The following is a 12,865-nucleotide window of genomic DNA, read 5'->3' as shown; positions in this document are numbered from 1 at the left end:
GCATTATATCTAGGATTTTGTGGCCCAGATGCAAATGTGTCCAGCTTTCCTTGTCCCTGGCATGACTGATACACCCAAGCCCCATCTGGCCTAGCAGAGACTCCAACACACAGCCAGCTCTTCCACATCCTCCTTCCCAATAGTCCTCTGACAGCACTTCTACCTGACCGGCTTAGACCTGATTCAAATGAGTGTGACCCTAGGAGATGCTGCAACCTGATGGGCTATGGGTATTTCCATTGTCTAGAAATACCTATGAAGTCCAGTCCTACCAGATTGGACCATTAGGATATTGACACCACCTAGTTTGGACCAGAATTTTGAGTTCATGTTTAAGAGATAACACATAACATATGCCAATTCTTAAAGAATTAAAAACGTTGTAAAGTCAGTCCTATTACCTAATAAAATCACGAGACAGTTCTGAAGAAAAGATCCAATTTGCTACTGCAGCACAATCAACAATCTGTGTACGAATCATCTTATCCACCAGTACAGCAATCATCTGTAACGAGACAATTATTAGGGTAAACATTTTATGTATGCCAAAATAATACTGCTATAAAGTAAAACAGTGGGGCTATAACATTGCTTTTTAGTGGCTATGAAATTAATCAATTTGGCCAGTAGGTCTTCAGATTTATTTTGCTCCTTGCTTGGTTCTAGCACTATAAGAAATATTAACAAATTGGAGCCAGCGTTGTGGTGTAGCCTGAGATGCCCTCATCCCATATGGGCAATCAGTTCAAGTCCCAGCTGCTCCACTCCTGATCCAGCTCCTTGCTAATGGCCTGGGAAAAGCAGAAGATGGCCCAAGTGTTTGGGCCCCTGCTGCCCATGTGGGAGACCTGGGAGCTCCTGGCTTCAGCCTGGCCCAGCGCTGGCTGTTGCAGCCATCTGGGTGTGAACCGGTAGATGGAAGACCTCCCTCAAAATAACTAAATGGTAACACCTAAAATTTTAGATAATTCCTATACAAGTATATAACTTCAACTGAATACAACAGGTCAAAAATAATTTTATCATAAAAAGTCTTAACCGTCCTTTCAAACATTTCAATGCCTTTTAATAATACATAGAATTAAAAAATTGTTTTACAAATCGAAACAAAGGTAATTAGTTGCCTAATTTTTGTAGTCCTACAATGAGGGAGCCACAACATGGCTTACCTGCGGATGGTTCCTCCAAACCTCAAACATAACCCTCAGCACGTGTAACTTTCCTTCATCACTTTCTGCTAGTGTTTTGAAGACTTCGTGAAACCTTTAGACAACACAGGGAAAAGTGTCACATACACTCACTCCTTTTAATGTTTGCAAGGTTAATTTATAATATCTAAGTGCAAAATTACCAACTATTAGTCACTGAAGATATAAGAAAGTCATATTATACTGTAAGCCCAAGACCTAGGGACAAGTTAACGTTAAGGAACTGTCTGCAAATCTGAAGTACCTGTTTTCATTCTCTGTGGGAACCCTGCAAGCAGTACAGAGCCTGGGGAGCTGGGAAGGAATGAGACGGCCAGCTCCCTTCCCTCCCACCGCGGCCGAGGCAGGATCCAGGATCTATAAGTTCCTTCTTTTGCTGAGCTGTCTGGTGAGTTAGAAATCAGTCTTTAGATGCCAACCTCTGGGTGGCTCCCCAAAATGTAGCTGGCTCTCATTTCTGCTCCCCTTCTTTTCAGAGGATGCTTTAGCAGCACAGGAGCTATGGACTATATATACACGACTGTTCCAAGGGCCCGAGATTGCATTAGTTTCTCCAAATGTACGAAAAAGTATACATTCCATGTGTACACTGTACATATAGACTGACAGAAGCCAGGAAACAGAAATTTTAACTAAAACAAATCAAAACCCATTGTGTGGCCAGCGCCGTGGCTCAGTAGGCTAATCCTCCGCCTTGTGGCGCCGGCACACCGGGTTCTAGCCCCGGACGGGGCACCGGATTCTGTCCCAGTTGCCCCTCTTCCAGGCCAGCTCTCTGCTGTGGCCCAGGAGTGCAGTGGAGGATGGCCCAAGTGCTTGGGCCCTGCACCCGCATGGGAGACCAGGAGAAGCACCTGGCTCCTGGCTTCAGATCAGCACAGCACGCCGGTCATAGCGGCCATTTGGGGAGTGAACCAACGGAAGGAAGACCTTTCTCTCTGTCTCTCTCTCTCTCTAACTCTGCCTGTCCAAAAAAAAAAAAAAAAAAAAAAAAAAAAACCATTGTTTGAAATCATGTATTAAGATCTTCATATTAATCAATTTCAGGTTAAAAAAAAAAAATCAGTGTATCACTGAAGCTCAGCAAGCCCCCAGAAAGGCTCCGTGCTGCTGCTGCTCACTTACTTGGCCAGGGCACTGAAGGAGTGGCTGAAGGACTTGGCTGCCAAGTGCAGCAGGGTCTGCACAAACACCTCTATTTTCAACGGGTTAAAACTGAATCCTTCATCTGAAAAATATTTCATAGCAAGTGAAAAAAAATGAGTACAGCAATTCCTTGGTGCCTCACCTAGAATGAATGCTCAAAACAAAACACTATGTCAGACATTTATATAACATCTTTTAGTATTAAAAAGAATAAAAGACCATTACTGATTTCAAATACGCAAAATATGAAACTAAGCACAATCTTAATTCTTAGTTCTATGGGACTACGTTTCCCAGCTGATCCTGTATGGGCCATTTCTTTAAAAGATACTATATAGATTTCCTTATTCATAGTCTCCCTATATGATAGCAAGGTCATACATCAACACAAAACTGATAAACACCTAAGCTTATATCTTAAGATATCTGACAAGGGTCAGAGTTGTGGCAAAACTGGTTAAGTTGCTGCCTGCAATGCCGGCATCCCATATGGATGACAGTTCAAGTCCTGGCTACTCTACTTCAGATCCAGCTCCCTGCTAATGCACCAGGGAAAGCAGAGGATGGCCCAGAGGTCCTTGGGTCCCTGCATCCATGTATTAAAGCCGGACAAAGCTTCTGGCTTCAGCCTGGCCGTTGTGGCTGTTTGAGGAGTGAACCAGTGGATAGAAGATCTTTCTGTTTCTCCTTACTCTGTAACTGATAGAGAGAGGGAGAAAGAGAGAGGGATGGATATTCCATCCACTGGTTCACTCCCCAAATGCCTGCAATGGCGAGGGCTGAGCCAGCCGAAGCCAGGAGCTTCTTCCAAGGTCTCCCATGTAGGTACAGGGGTCCAAGTTCTTGGGCCATCTTCTGCCATTCTCCTAGGTGCACTAGCAGGGAGCTGGATCAGGAGAGGAGCAGCTGTGACTCAAAGTGGTACCGATATGGGATACTGGAACTACAGGTGGAGGCTTAACCTATGCAACAGCTGGTCCCTAATAAATCTTACCCCCGCCCCGGACAGAAACCTTTTACTTAAGGAATACAAACTTCATGCTTTTCATAGATATAACTTCAGGAATATAGTGATTCTTCCCACCATAACCGCCTCCCACCCACACTCTCACTCCCACCCTTCTGACACTGAAGGTGGAGGCATAACCTTCTATGCCACAACATCAGCCCCTTTTCATGTACTTCTTAAAAAAGTACCCTCAGTATACTCAGGAAACGTTAAACAACATTATTATTCTAGGGGCTGGCAGGTTAAGCCCCTATCTGCGGCACTGGCATCCCACACAGACACAGGTTCAAGTCCCAGCTGCTCCACTTCTGATCCAGCTCCCTGCTAATGTGCCTGGGAAGGCAGTGGAAGATGGCTCAAATGCTTGGGCCCCTGCACCAAGTGGGAGAATGGGAAAACGCTCCTGGCTCTTAGATTCAGTCTGGCCCAACTCCAGCAGTTGCAGCCATTTGGGGAGTGAACAAGCAGATGGAAGATCTGTCTGTCTCTCCCTCTCTGTAACTCTCCCTTTCAAATAAAATAAGTAAGTCTTAAAACAAACAAACAAACAAACAACAAAAAAAACAGTATTATTCTAATAGCTTACTTGGGAGAAAATATCCACTTTTATTTTTCCCATTCAGAACTCTTCTACAGTAAAAGTAAGGAATGTTTAAAAATCCTTGAATGATGATACATTTTACTTTGTGTGTAGGATGCAATTTATATTCCTAATATAAGCTAGTTCACAGGGGGAAAATACCTGGGTTACAGGAACAACTTAACAGAGAGACACATTAATTTATGAAATCCACTGGAACTGAAGAGGAACTCATGTTGCCAGAGTTATGCTGCTGCTTTACCTTGGCCTATACAGAGTTTCACTGAATACTGAATTCCCTTACCATCATCGTCATCCTGGTTGGGGTTTGGTACATCTTTCAGAATGCTGAATATTTCATCGTTGGTTGCCTTACTTTTAAAGGCAACAGCTAAACAGAGGGCCACAGAATGTCCAGGAAGAGAATCTAAACACAGAATGGGGAAGAGCAGATCAAGTTTAAGAACTATTTTTACAAATAGTTAAGTAACTGAGAAACTTAAAAAAAGATTCCCTTCAAAATAAAATACTCTTTTTCCCCCAAGATCAATACTTAACTAATGTATGTTCAAGGATGAGGGGTAAGAGGAAAAGGATATAGTCACAATGGTCCTTTAGCAGCCTGTAATTATTCTGGGCCTTTGTAAGTTCACAAGCCTGGAATCAGTGTATCGCTCTCTCATTTTTGCCACTGCCCTTCTTATTCTTGCTAAATTTGAGTTTGAACCAAGTAAACTGTCAAGTTGAAGGGTTTTTGCTGAGCCACACATCTGAATCTATATAAGCCAGATGTTCATCTGATGCGACTCCCTGGGTTTACTATTAGTTCCTATCTGTCCAGTCCTTCATCTACAAAATTTGTGCAAATATATCCTGTGAGCCATCACCAGAACAACAGAAAATCTACTTTTAATGTAAGGTAGACAAAGAGGTAATAAAAAGGGCAATCCTGACATGGACTGTGAGTTACTAGGCACCTGGCATGAATGAAGTCAGTTCCAACAGGTCACAGGAGGACAGTCCTGTAACACCTGCTCTAAGCTCTTCCCTGAAAATGGGAGAGAAAATAAAGGCAGAAAAATAAAAATCCTGTCACTTGTCAGGCAGCTTACACTCTGGCTGGGGAATAGAGATATTCGCATCAGAAAGAACAAAAGAGCCACATAAAACTGACTTATTAAAGGTTAAAAAATGGGGCTGCTGGTGTTGTGGTGTAGTGGGTAAAGCCACCGCCACCGCCTGCAGTGCCAGCATCCCACATGGGTGCCGGTTTGAGTCCTGGCTGCTCCACTTATGATCCAGCTCTCTGCTATGGCCTGGGAAAGCAGTAGAAGATGGCTCAAGTCCTTGGGCCCATGTACTGCCGTGGGAAACCCAGAGGAGGCTCCTGGCTTTGGATCTGCCCAGCCATGGCCATCTGGAGAGTGAATCAGTGGATGGAAGATCTCTTTCCTTTGTCTCTCAAATAAATAAATCTAAATAATAATAATAATAAAGGTTAAAAATGTTTACAGTACAACTGGGACCAAATCCTGGGGAGAGAACAGAAACTTAACTCTCTAGCCCACAATAAAGCCACAAAGACAGACACACATAGGGAAGAATAAATAGCATGAGACAAATATAAGGATTAAAAAAAAAAAAAAAATAGTAGTTCTGGCACTGGGGGGACAGGAAAAACAACCAGGAAGGCTTTGAATGCTAGGCTAGGCTACTCCTGAAGGGAAATGTCTGAGCTCCAGCAAAGACTGTAGCCGAAGATTCCCTGGGCCACCGTGATTCCCTGGGCCACACGGCAATGTCTAAGTGCTACATGAGTTGCACAGGGCTATGAGCCTAGTCGCAGTGCACCGAATCTGTTCCACTACTCAGAAGCAATTTCAAACTGGCTTGATTTCCTTGAATCAACTTCTTTATGGTAATATTTGTACAAATATACCTAATTCTCAGAGTTGCATGACACAGGAAACATACTTAGCATCACAATTTCCAAGGAAAACCGGTGTAACCAGGAGAACCAGGGATATGGTATGAGAAGGCAATGAAGAGCACAGTTTCCAAACCCAAAGACCCTCTATACAACATGAAATGGAAGGCTCGCGGAAGTGCTGTGTTTAGAGCAATCTGAAAAACCCAACGTGGAAAAACTCCACTCAACAACGAACGTACCCTTCACTGAGTGTATATACCAGGCGAAGTGCAAAACGGCACCATCAGATTATAGTCCCTCTGATTTATAAGGCCATCTGAGATTCTGTGACTAAAACTAAGAGAACTGTACTTAAGAATTTACTTCTAGAAGCACACTGCCAGATGTGTGCACCCATGTTGTCAACACCACAATCTTAACTGTCATTAGATAAGCAGTTCAAGCTATCTCCATTGTCATGACAAATACACATTTTCAGTTTATAAGTCCTTCTTGCCACATTTAGCACCAAAAAGTTAAAATGATGTCTTCTTGTACATAACGCTGCAAACTATATCAAGAGAAAAAAACTATAAACCAGTGATGGCTAATTAGATCATGACAAAATCTTCAGAATGATGACAGAATACTAGCTGGTGACAGACTACCCTTCAAATACAGAAACTATAAACCCCATGCAGAGAGAAAGTCTTTTCACCTTAATTAACTGATTTCGAGGTAATTTTTAAAGACAGAGGCCTTTGTTTTGTTACTTACTGCTACTTTCATCTCCATACTTGTAAATGCAGGTTGGGTTTGCAGGACACAGAGCTGAGAAGGTAGGAGGAACAATATCTAATATACGCTGATGGTAAGACAACCTATAATACAAATAACAGCCTCAGAACATATCTTTCATCAGTAGCATTCAGGGTAACCCCCACCTTACCTGGAAAGGAATAATCTCGAATAATCTCCAATAATCTGAACTCAGACAACAACCAAGAAGCAAAAAAGGTTTAAGAAAAAAAAGGGGGGTGGGGGCTTTACATTTCTAAGCCAACAGACCAAAATTCAGGCCTACTTTAAATCTTACTGGCTTGCACTGAGGTATTATGGTGATAGTGAGCCCGAAGCCTGTTGGACTAGAATGTGGGGAGATAATAGGGTGGAGTGGAGCAGACAGCTGCATGACTGAGACTGGCTATATTATACCCAATGAACACATACTGAGGATAATAGGAGCCGACTTTCTTACTGCCTAAGGTTTCCACAAGTCACAGCAGAGAGGAAGGCTATAAATGCATGAGATACTGGGGATGCTGTACAGCAGTGGGTAAAGGCCTCGCCTGGGGCTCTGGCATCCTGTACCAGACAGCAGATCCCAGGGCTGACCACTCTGCTTTGGATCCAGCTTCCCACTAATATGCCTGGGAAGGCAGCATATTCTGGTCCAAGTACTTGAGTCCCTGCCACCCATGTGGGAACCCCACATGGAGTTCTGGGATTCTGGCTTCAGCCTGGACTACACTCTGGCTGTTGCAGATGTTTGGGTAGTACATAGGCAGATGGAAGATCTGTTTCTCTGTCACTCTGCCATGCAAATAAGTAAATAAATGGATATTAAAAAACTAAAGCCTCTATAATTTATAAAGTTGATTTTATCAGATATTTCATTTTAATAATAAAAAGCTGGTTAATACCATACTCTACTATTACTCTGTGTTTTCTGGCAAATATCTTGTGAAAGAAAATCAGGAAATGCTCAATGAATGTTGGGGATATTAATAAATTCATAGTTTATAACTCACTGAATGATACAAACTCATTAGTCTCTACTGATACATAAAAAAGAAGATAAATATATAAATAGAGAGAAAAGACAGGTCTTTCTTATAGAAGAATGACAACCAATAAATGTAGGAAAAAACAGAGCAAGAATCACCACCCTGATAATTTGTGGCTAAGTGGAGAGTAGATGTTTGATGAAAAATAGGGTAAGAGTATAACATTGGAATACCCTCCCACGAAATACTAACCCATCCCAGGGGGAAGCCAGTGAGGTTCAGGTGGAGAGAGCTGGCTGACACTGGCATGACCCAGAGATCGAGATGAACATCACAGGGCTGGGATTCATGTGCCTCCTGATGGGAGCACAGCAGAGTTTGCACATGAGGAGTGGTCACAGCAATCGAAGAAAGTTCTAGACTCTTTAAAACTGACAAGGACATGAAAGACTTGTTCAAGGCCAGAAGGGTCGGAAGAGAATGACAACTCAATACCACATGTGTTCTTGAACAGGACACCAGAATGCAAAGACGTTTGTTGGGATGATGTAAAGTTTTAGCAGTGCCTGGGAACTGTACACTACTGCTATCCCAGGGCCAATTTTCTGAGTTGGAGAGTCGTATGCGGCTATGTAGGATAGCAGACTTTGTCTGAGACAACACATGTAGTGGATTCTGAGGGAGGAATGGGCCTCTATGTCTGCAGCTTGTTCTCAAAGGTCAAATGGTGTACAGAGAAAGAGGGAAAAAAGGAGTGAGCATCAGAGCAAATGTGTACAATGTCAACAACCAGGGAATCTCCATGAACAGGATACGAGCTCCTTTGTACTATCTGGGCAACACTTCTAAACATTTGAAATCGTTTTACAGCTTGAATTCTTGGTACTTAAAACACAAAGAACTTACCTCATACATTTTTCTAGAACTTCTCTTACAAACTTTGGTTTGGGACTTTCAAGATCTTGAGTAAGACAATCTGACCTAATGAAGAAATGTGGTTTTATAAGTTCTGACACATTTGCACTTGCTCTTAGCACAGACAGTGAAGATGACCGATTTTATGTCACAGTTTCAAATAACAGTTTTCTGACTCTGGAGAAAGGAGAATAAAAGACATCACCACTTACCAATCTTCCCAGCTCCAGCGGAACTGGAAGTTACTTAGATGATGAGAAAACCAATTAATAAACCTATATAGTGAAAGGGAGACAAACAGAAGGAGCGGTCATAATTTAGAACAGTGATTTGTGTAATTCTTCAGATACAACCTTACAGTTAATCAAAGGCATGTTCCCTACACAGTTGCATTTTCTCTTGCTACTTTTTTCTCTGCAAATCCTCTAACTCTTTTGTAACAGTCCCTATCTCACCTCTCCAACGTCGATATCTTCTGTTCTTTCTAGGTAACAGACATGACTCATATACCTGTTTTGTGCAGGGACACTAAGATGAAATTGAAATTAAGAGATTAATGCTAAGAACTTTGTATAAGTCCAATAAGTACTTGCTGAATGAATGGTACAATAGGGGTACTCAACGCAACTGGCGTTTTATTAACTATAGTGAGGGGGGAAAAAAAATCTGACACTTTTATTAAAAGATTTATTTATTTTAAAGACAGTTTACAGAGATAGAGAGGCCTCCCATTCACTGGTTCACTCCCCAGATGGCCACAACGGCCAGAGCTGCGCCAATCCAAAGCCAGGAGCCAGGAGCTTCTTCCGCCCATATGGGATGCTGGTGCTTCAGGCCAGGGCTTTAACCTGCTGTGCCACAGCACTGGCCCAAGACACCTTCTTAAAGAACACCTCCCAGGGCCAGTGCTGTGGCACAGCGGGTTAACACTGTGGCCTGAAGCGCCAGCATCCCATATGGGCGCCGGTTCAATACCCAGCTGCTCCACTTCCGATCCAGCTCTCTGCTATGGCCTGGGAAAGCAGTAGAAGATGGCCCAAGTCCTCGGGCCCCTGCATCTGCGTGGGAGATCTGGAAGAAGCTCCTGATCAGTTCAGCTCTGGCCACTGCGGCCAACTGGGGAGTAAACCAGTGGATGGAAGACCTCTCTCTCTCTCTCTGCCTCTCCTCTTTCAAATAAATAAATATTTAAAAAAAAAAAAAAGAGGAACACCTCCCATATGTCTAGCATTTCAATCCCTGAAATTACTCGAGGTAATGGGTCAATGACACAGGATAGCCCTTACTGATAATTTTCAGATATGGAATATAAACAATGGACAGAGAAGATCGTGGAAATGGAAGAAATGTCCAATACTTGTCCTTATTTGGGAAACTGACAGAAGAAATAACACCAGCTAATAAAGGTGACCACACAAATCTCACCCTGCAAAATACTGGGTATGAAACTACCATAGATATAAAAATATAATATGGTCTTTTCTATAAGCTGACAGTCATGAAGTTAAAGGTCTGAAAAGATGTCTTGTCAAAGCTAATTATTTTAGGAGATACCATCAATTCATATTATGGGTATTCTTCAAAAAAATTTATGGGAGGCAGAATTAAAATGTTTATTTTGGGGTAAAACATTTAGAAGTTACATGAATAATAAGCAACATTAAACTCTCCTACACAGGAATTAGTCTAAAATCCCTTTTGAAAGGTTATATGTGTAATTTTAAGAGAAAATATCAAAAAAATGAATTAAATGAAAGAACAAGCGGCATGGGCGTTCTGCACTGAAGCTTGAAACGGAAACTAACGCTGCGGCAGAGTGGGCGTACGTCTTATTACACAAAGGCTGTGTGGAGGAGGCGAGAAAGAAAACGCGATGTTTTGATCAAATCTGTTTATGAGGTACAATCAGAAGAAGCTGTTAGCATTAAGTATGGAAATACGATGGCATTACTGTACCTGTCTACACATGTAGTGTTCATGGTATCCAAACGCATGTATAACATTTCAGTTGCCTGTGCAAGCTGTGGATTTGGGGTTAAAGAAAAGTATTCAATCTCTTCTGAAGTAAGTGATGACAGAAAAAATAAAATGCTTCCTGCCTTTGAAAATTTTTTCCATTTTTTTATTTGAAAAAGAAACAGCAGGGAGGGAGGGAGGGAGGAAGAGAGAACACATTTGTGTGCTGCTTTATTCCCCAATGCCCACAGCAGCCAAGCCTTGGCAGGCCAAAGCCAGGAGCCTGGCCCTCAATCCAGGTCTCCCACATGAGTGGAAGGGACAACTACCCGATACATCACCCGATGCCTCGCTAGCTGCACATTAGCAAGAAGCTGTTGTAGGATGCAGCCTCCCTAAGCGGCTCCTTAACCACTGTATCAAACATGCGCTCCAGTCTTTACAAGGACTAATGTTGAACATAACCAGTTTAACAGCTTGAAAATATCAATGTACACTAAAAACTGGAAATACCTTTGGGGCTGGTGCTGTAGCGCAGGTTAAAGCCCTGGCCTGCAGCAATGGCATCCCATATGGGCGCAGGTTCAAGTTCCAGCTCCCTTCAAATGTACCTGGGAAAGCAGGATAGAATGGCCCAAGTGCTTAGGCCCCTGCACCCACATGGGAGACCTGGAGGAAGCTCCTGGCTCCTGACTGGCTCAGCTCCAGCCATTTGGGGAGTGAACCAGCAGATAGAGGACCTCTCTTCCTCCTTTTTTTTTTTTTTTAAAGATTTATTTGAAAAAGAAAATACTTGATAACCATTTTCATTTTCCCCTTCATTCCTCTTGAAGCAATCATTGATCTATCATTTAACTAGATTTTGTATTTTCTCTACTTTCATAAGAATAGCTTATATTCTATGAATTATTTGATGTCTTTCAGTGTAGTAATTTTTCAATTCATTCATATCGCTGGCTGCATCAAAACTTGCTTGTTGTTGAACAGTAGTCTATTGTAAGAATACAACAAAATTTGTTTATCCATTCACATGTGGATGGATATTTAGATTATTTCCAGTTTGGGGATATTATAAATAAAGCCTTCTATGAACATTAATGTCTCAAACTTTGTGGGACATACAGTTTCATTTCTCTTGGGTAAATACCTAGGAATAGAACAGCCAGATTTATAGTGGATAGGGGCTGGTTCAAGTGCTGGCTACTCCACTTCCGATTCATCTCTTATGGCCTGGGAAAGCAGAAGAAGATGGTCCAATTGCTTGGGCCCCTGCACCTATGTGGGACACCTGGAAGAAGCTCCAGGCTCCTGGCTTCAGATAGGCCCAGCTCAGCCACTGTGGCCATTTGGGAAATGAACCAATTCTCTTTCTCTCTGTCCCTGCCATTTCCTGGTTTACTCTCCACAGGCTCACAGTGGTCCTGGGCCGAGCCTGGAGCTGAATGTGGGAGTCGGGGACTCAGTCCAGGTCTCCCATGTAGTGGGGAGGAACCCATTACTTGAGCTATTACTACGATCTTCCAGATTGTGCAATAGCAGGAAACTGGAATTAGGAGCTAGAGCTGGGGATTGAACCCAGGAAATCTGATATGGGATGTGGGCATCCTAGCCACTAAAGGAAATGGCTGTTCCTATATTTAAATTTTATTTTTTTCCCTATATTTAAATTTTAAAGAAATGCCAAATTGCTCTTTTGAAGTGATAATATATTTTTAAAGATTTCCTTATTTATTTGAAAGAGTTACAGAGTGAGAACTCTTCCATCTGCTGGTTCACTCTCCAAATGGCCCCAAAAGCAAGGGTTAGGCCAGGTTGATGCCGGGAACTTCTGGGTCTCCTATGGGTGGCAGAGCCCCAGGTACTTGGGCCATCTCCTGCTTTTTCCCAGGCTGTTAGCTGGATCAGAGGTGGAGCAGCTGGCTCCCACATGGGATGCCAGTGCTGCAGGTGGCAGCTTTACCCACAAACCACAATGTCAGCCCAATTATAGTTCCTTATATTCAACTTCGGCAGGATATCAAAGTTCCAGCTGCTCTTTTTAATTCTGATCATTTGAGCGGATAGTGTTTAGCTCACTGTGGTTTTATTCTAAAGGTTAATCATGTTGAATATCACTGTGCTTAGCCACCATCTATACTCCTTTGATCAAGTATCTGTTCAAATCTTTTACTTTTTAAATTGCGTAGTCCCGATTAAGTTAGTATCTTTGTATATTCTAAGCTATATGTATTCAAGACCTTTTTTTTTTTTTTTTTTTTTGCAAATTCTTTCTCCCAGTATGAAGTTTTTCATTTTATTGTCTTTGAAGAGCTAAAGTCGACCCGCACAGGAGACCTGGAAGGAGCTCCTGGCTCC

At 42.4% G+C, this 12,865-nt stretch overlaps 1 protein-coding gene across 6 annotated transcripts in view; it reads right to left on the bottom strand.

The window, feature by feature from the left end:
* NCBP1 (nuclear cap binding protein subunit 1) overlaps positions 1–12,865 on the bottom strand; it is a 43,978-nt gene that overhangs the window by 6,863 nt on the left and 24,250 nt on the right. For all 6 annotated transcript variants that reach the window (XM_089318640.1, XM_008263220.5, XM_051856292.3 and 3 more), the window contains 8 exons: positions 10,511–10,575; positions 8,767–8,829; positions 8,546–8,620; positions 6,630–6,733; positions 4,248–4,370; positions 2,334–2,436; positions 1,170–1,263; positions 402–505 (listed from right to left, as the gene is read on the bottom strand). In XM_089318640.1, the coding sequence (XP_089174766.1) occupies positions 402–505; positions 1,170–1,263; positions 2,334–2,436; positions 4,248–4,370; positions 6,630–6,733; positions 8,546–8,620; positions 8,767–8,829; positions 10,511–10,575 (731 nt within the window). The remainder of the gene's footprint in view (positions 1–401; positions 506–1,169; positions 1,264–2,333; positions 2,437–4,247; positions 4,371–6,629; positions 6,734–8,545; positions 8,621–8,766; positions 8,830–10,510; positions 10,576–12,865) is intronic.

The sequence above is a fragment of the Oryctolagus cuniculus genome, chromosome 1 (genome assembly GCF_051225735.1).
Source record: "Oryctolagus cuniculus isolate XC-2025 breed Fujian yellow rabbit chromosome 1, ASM5122573v1, whole genome shotgun sequence".
Taxonomy (NCBI): Eukaryota; Metazoa; Chordata; class Mammalia; order Lagomorpha; family Leporidae; genus Oryctolagus; species Oryctolagus cuniculus.
This window is presented reverse-complemented; position numbering and strand designations above follow the sequence as displayed.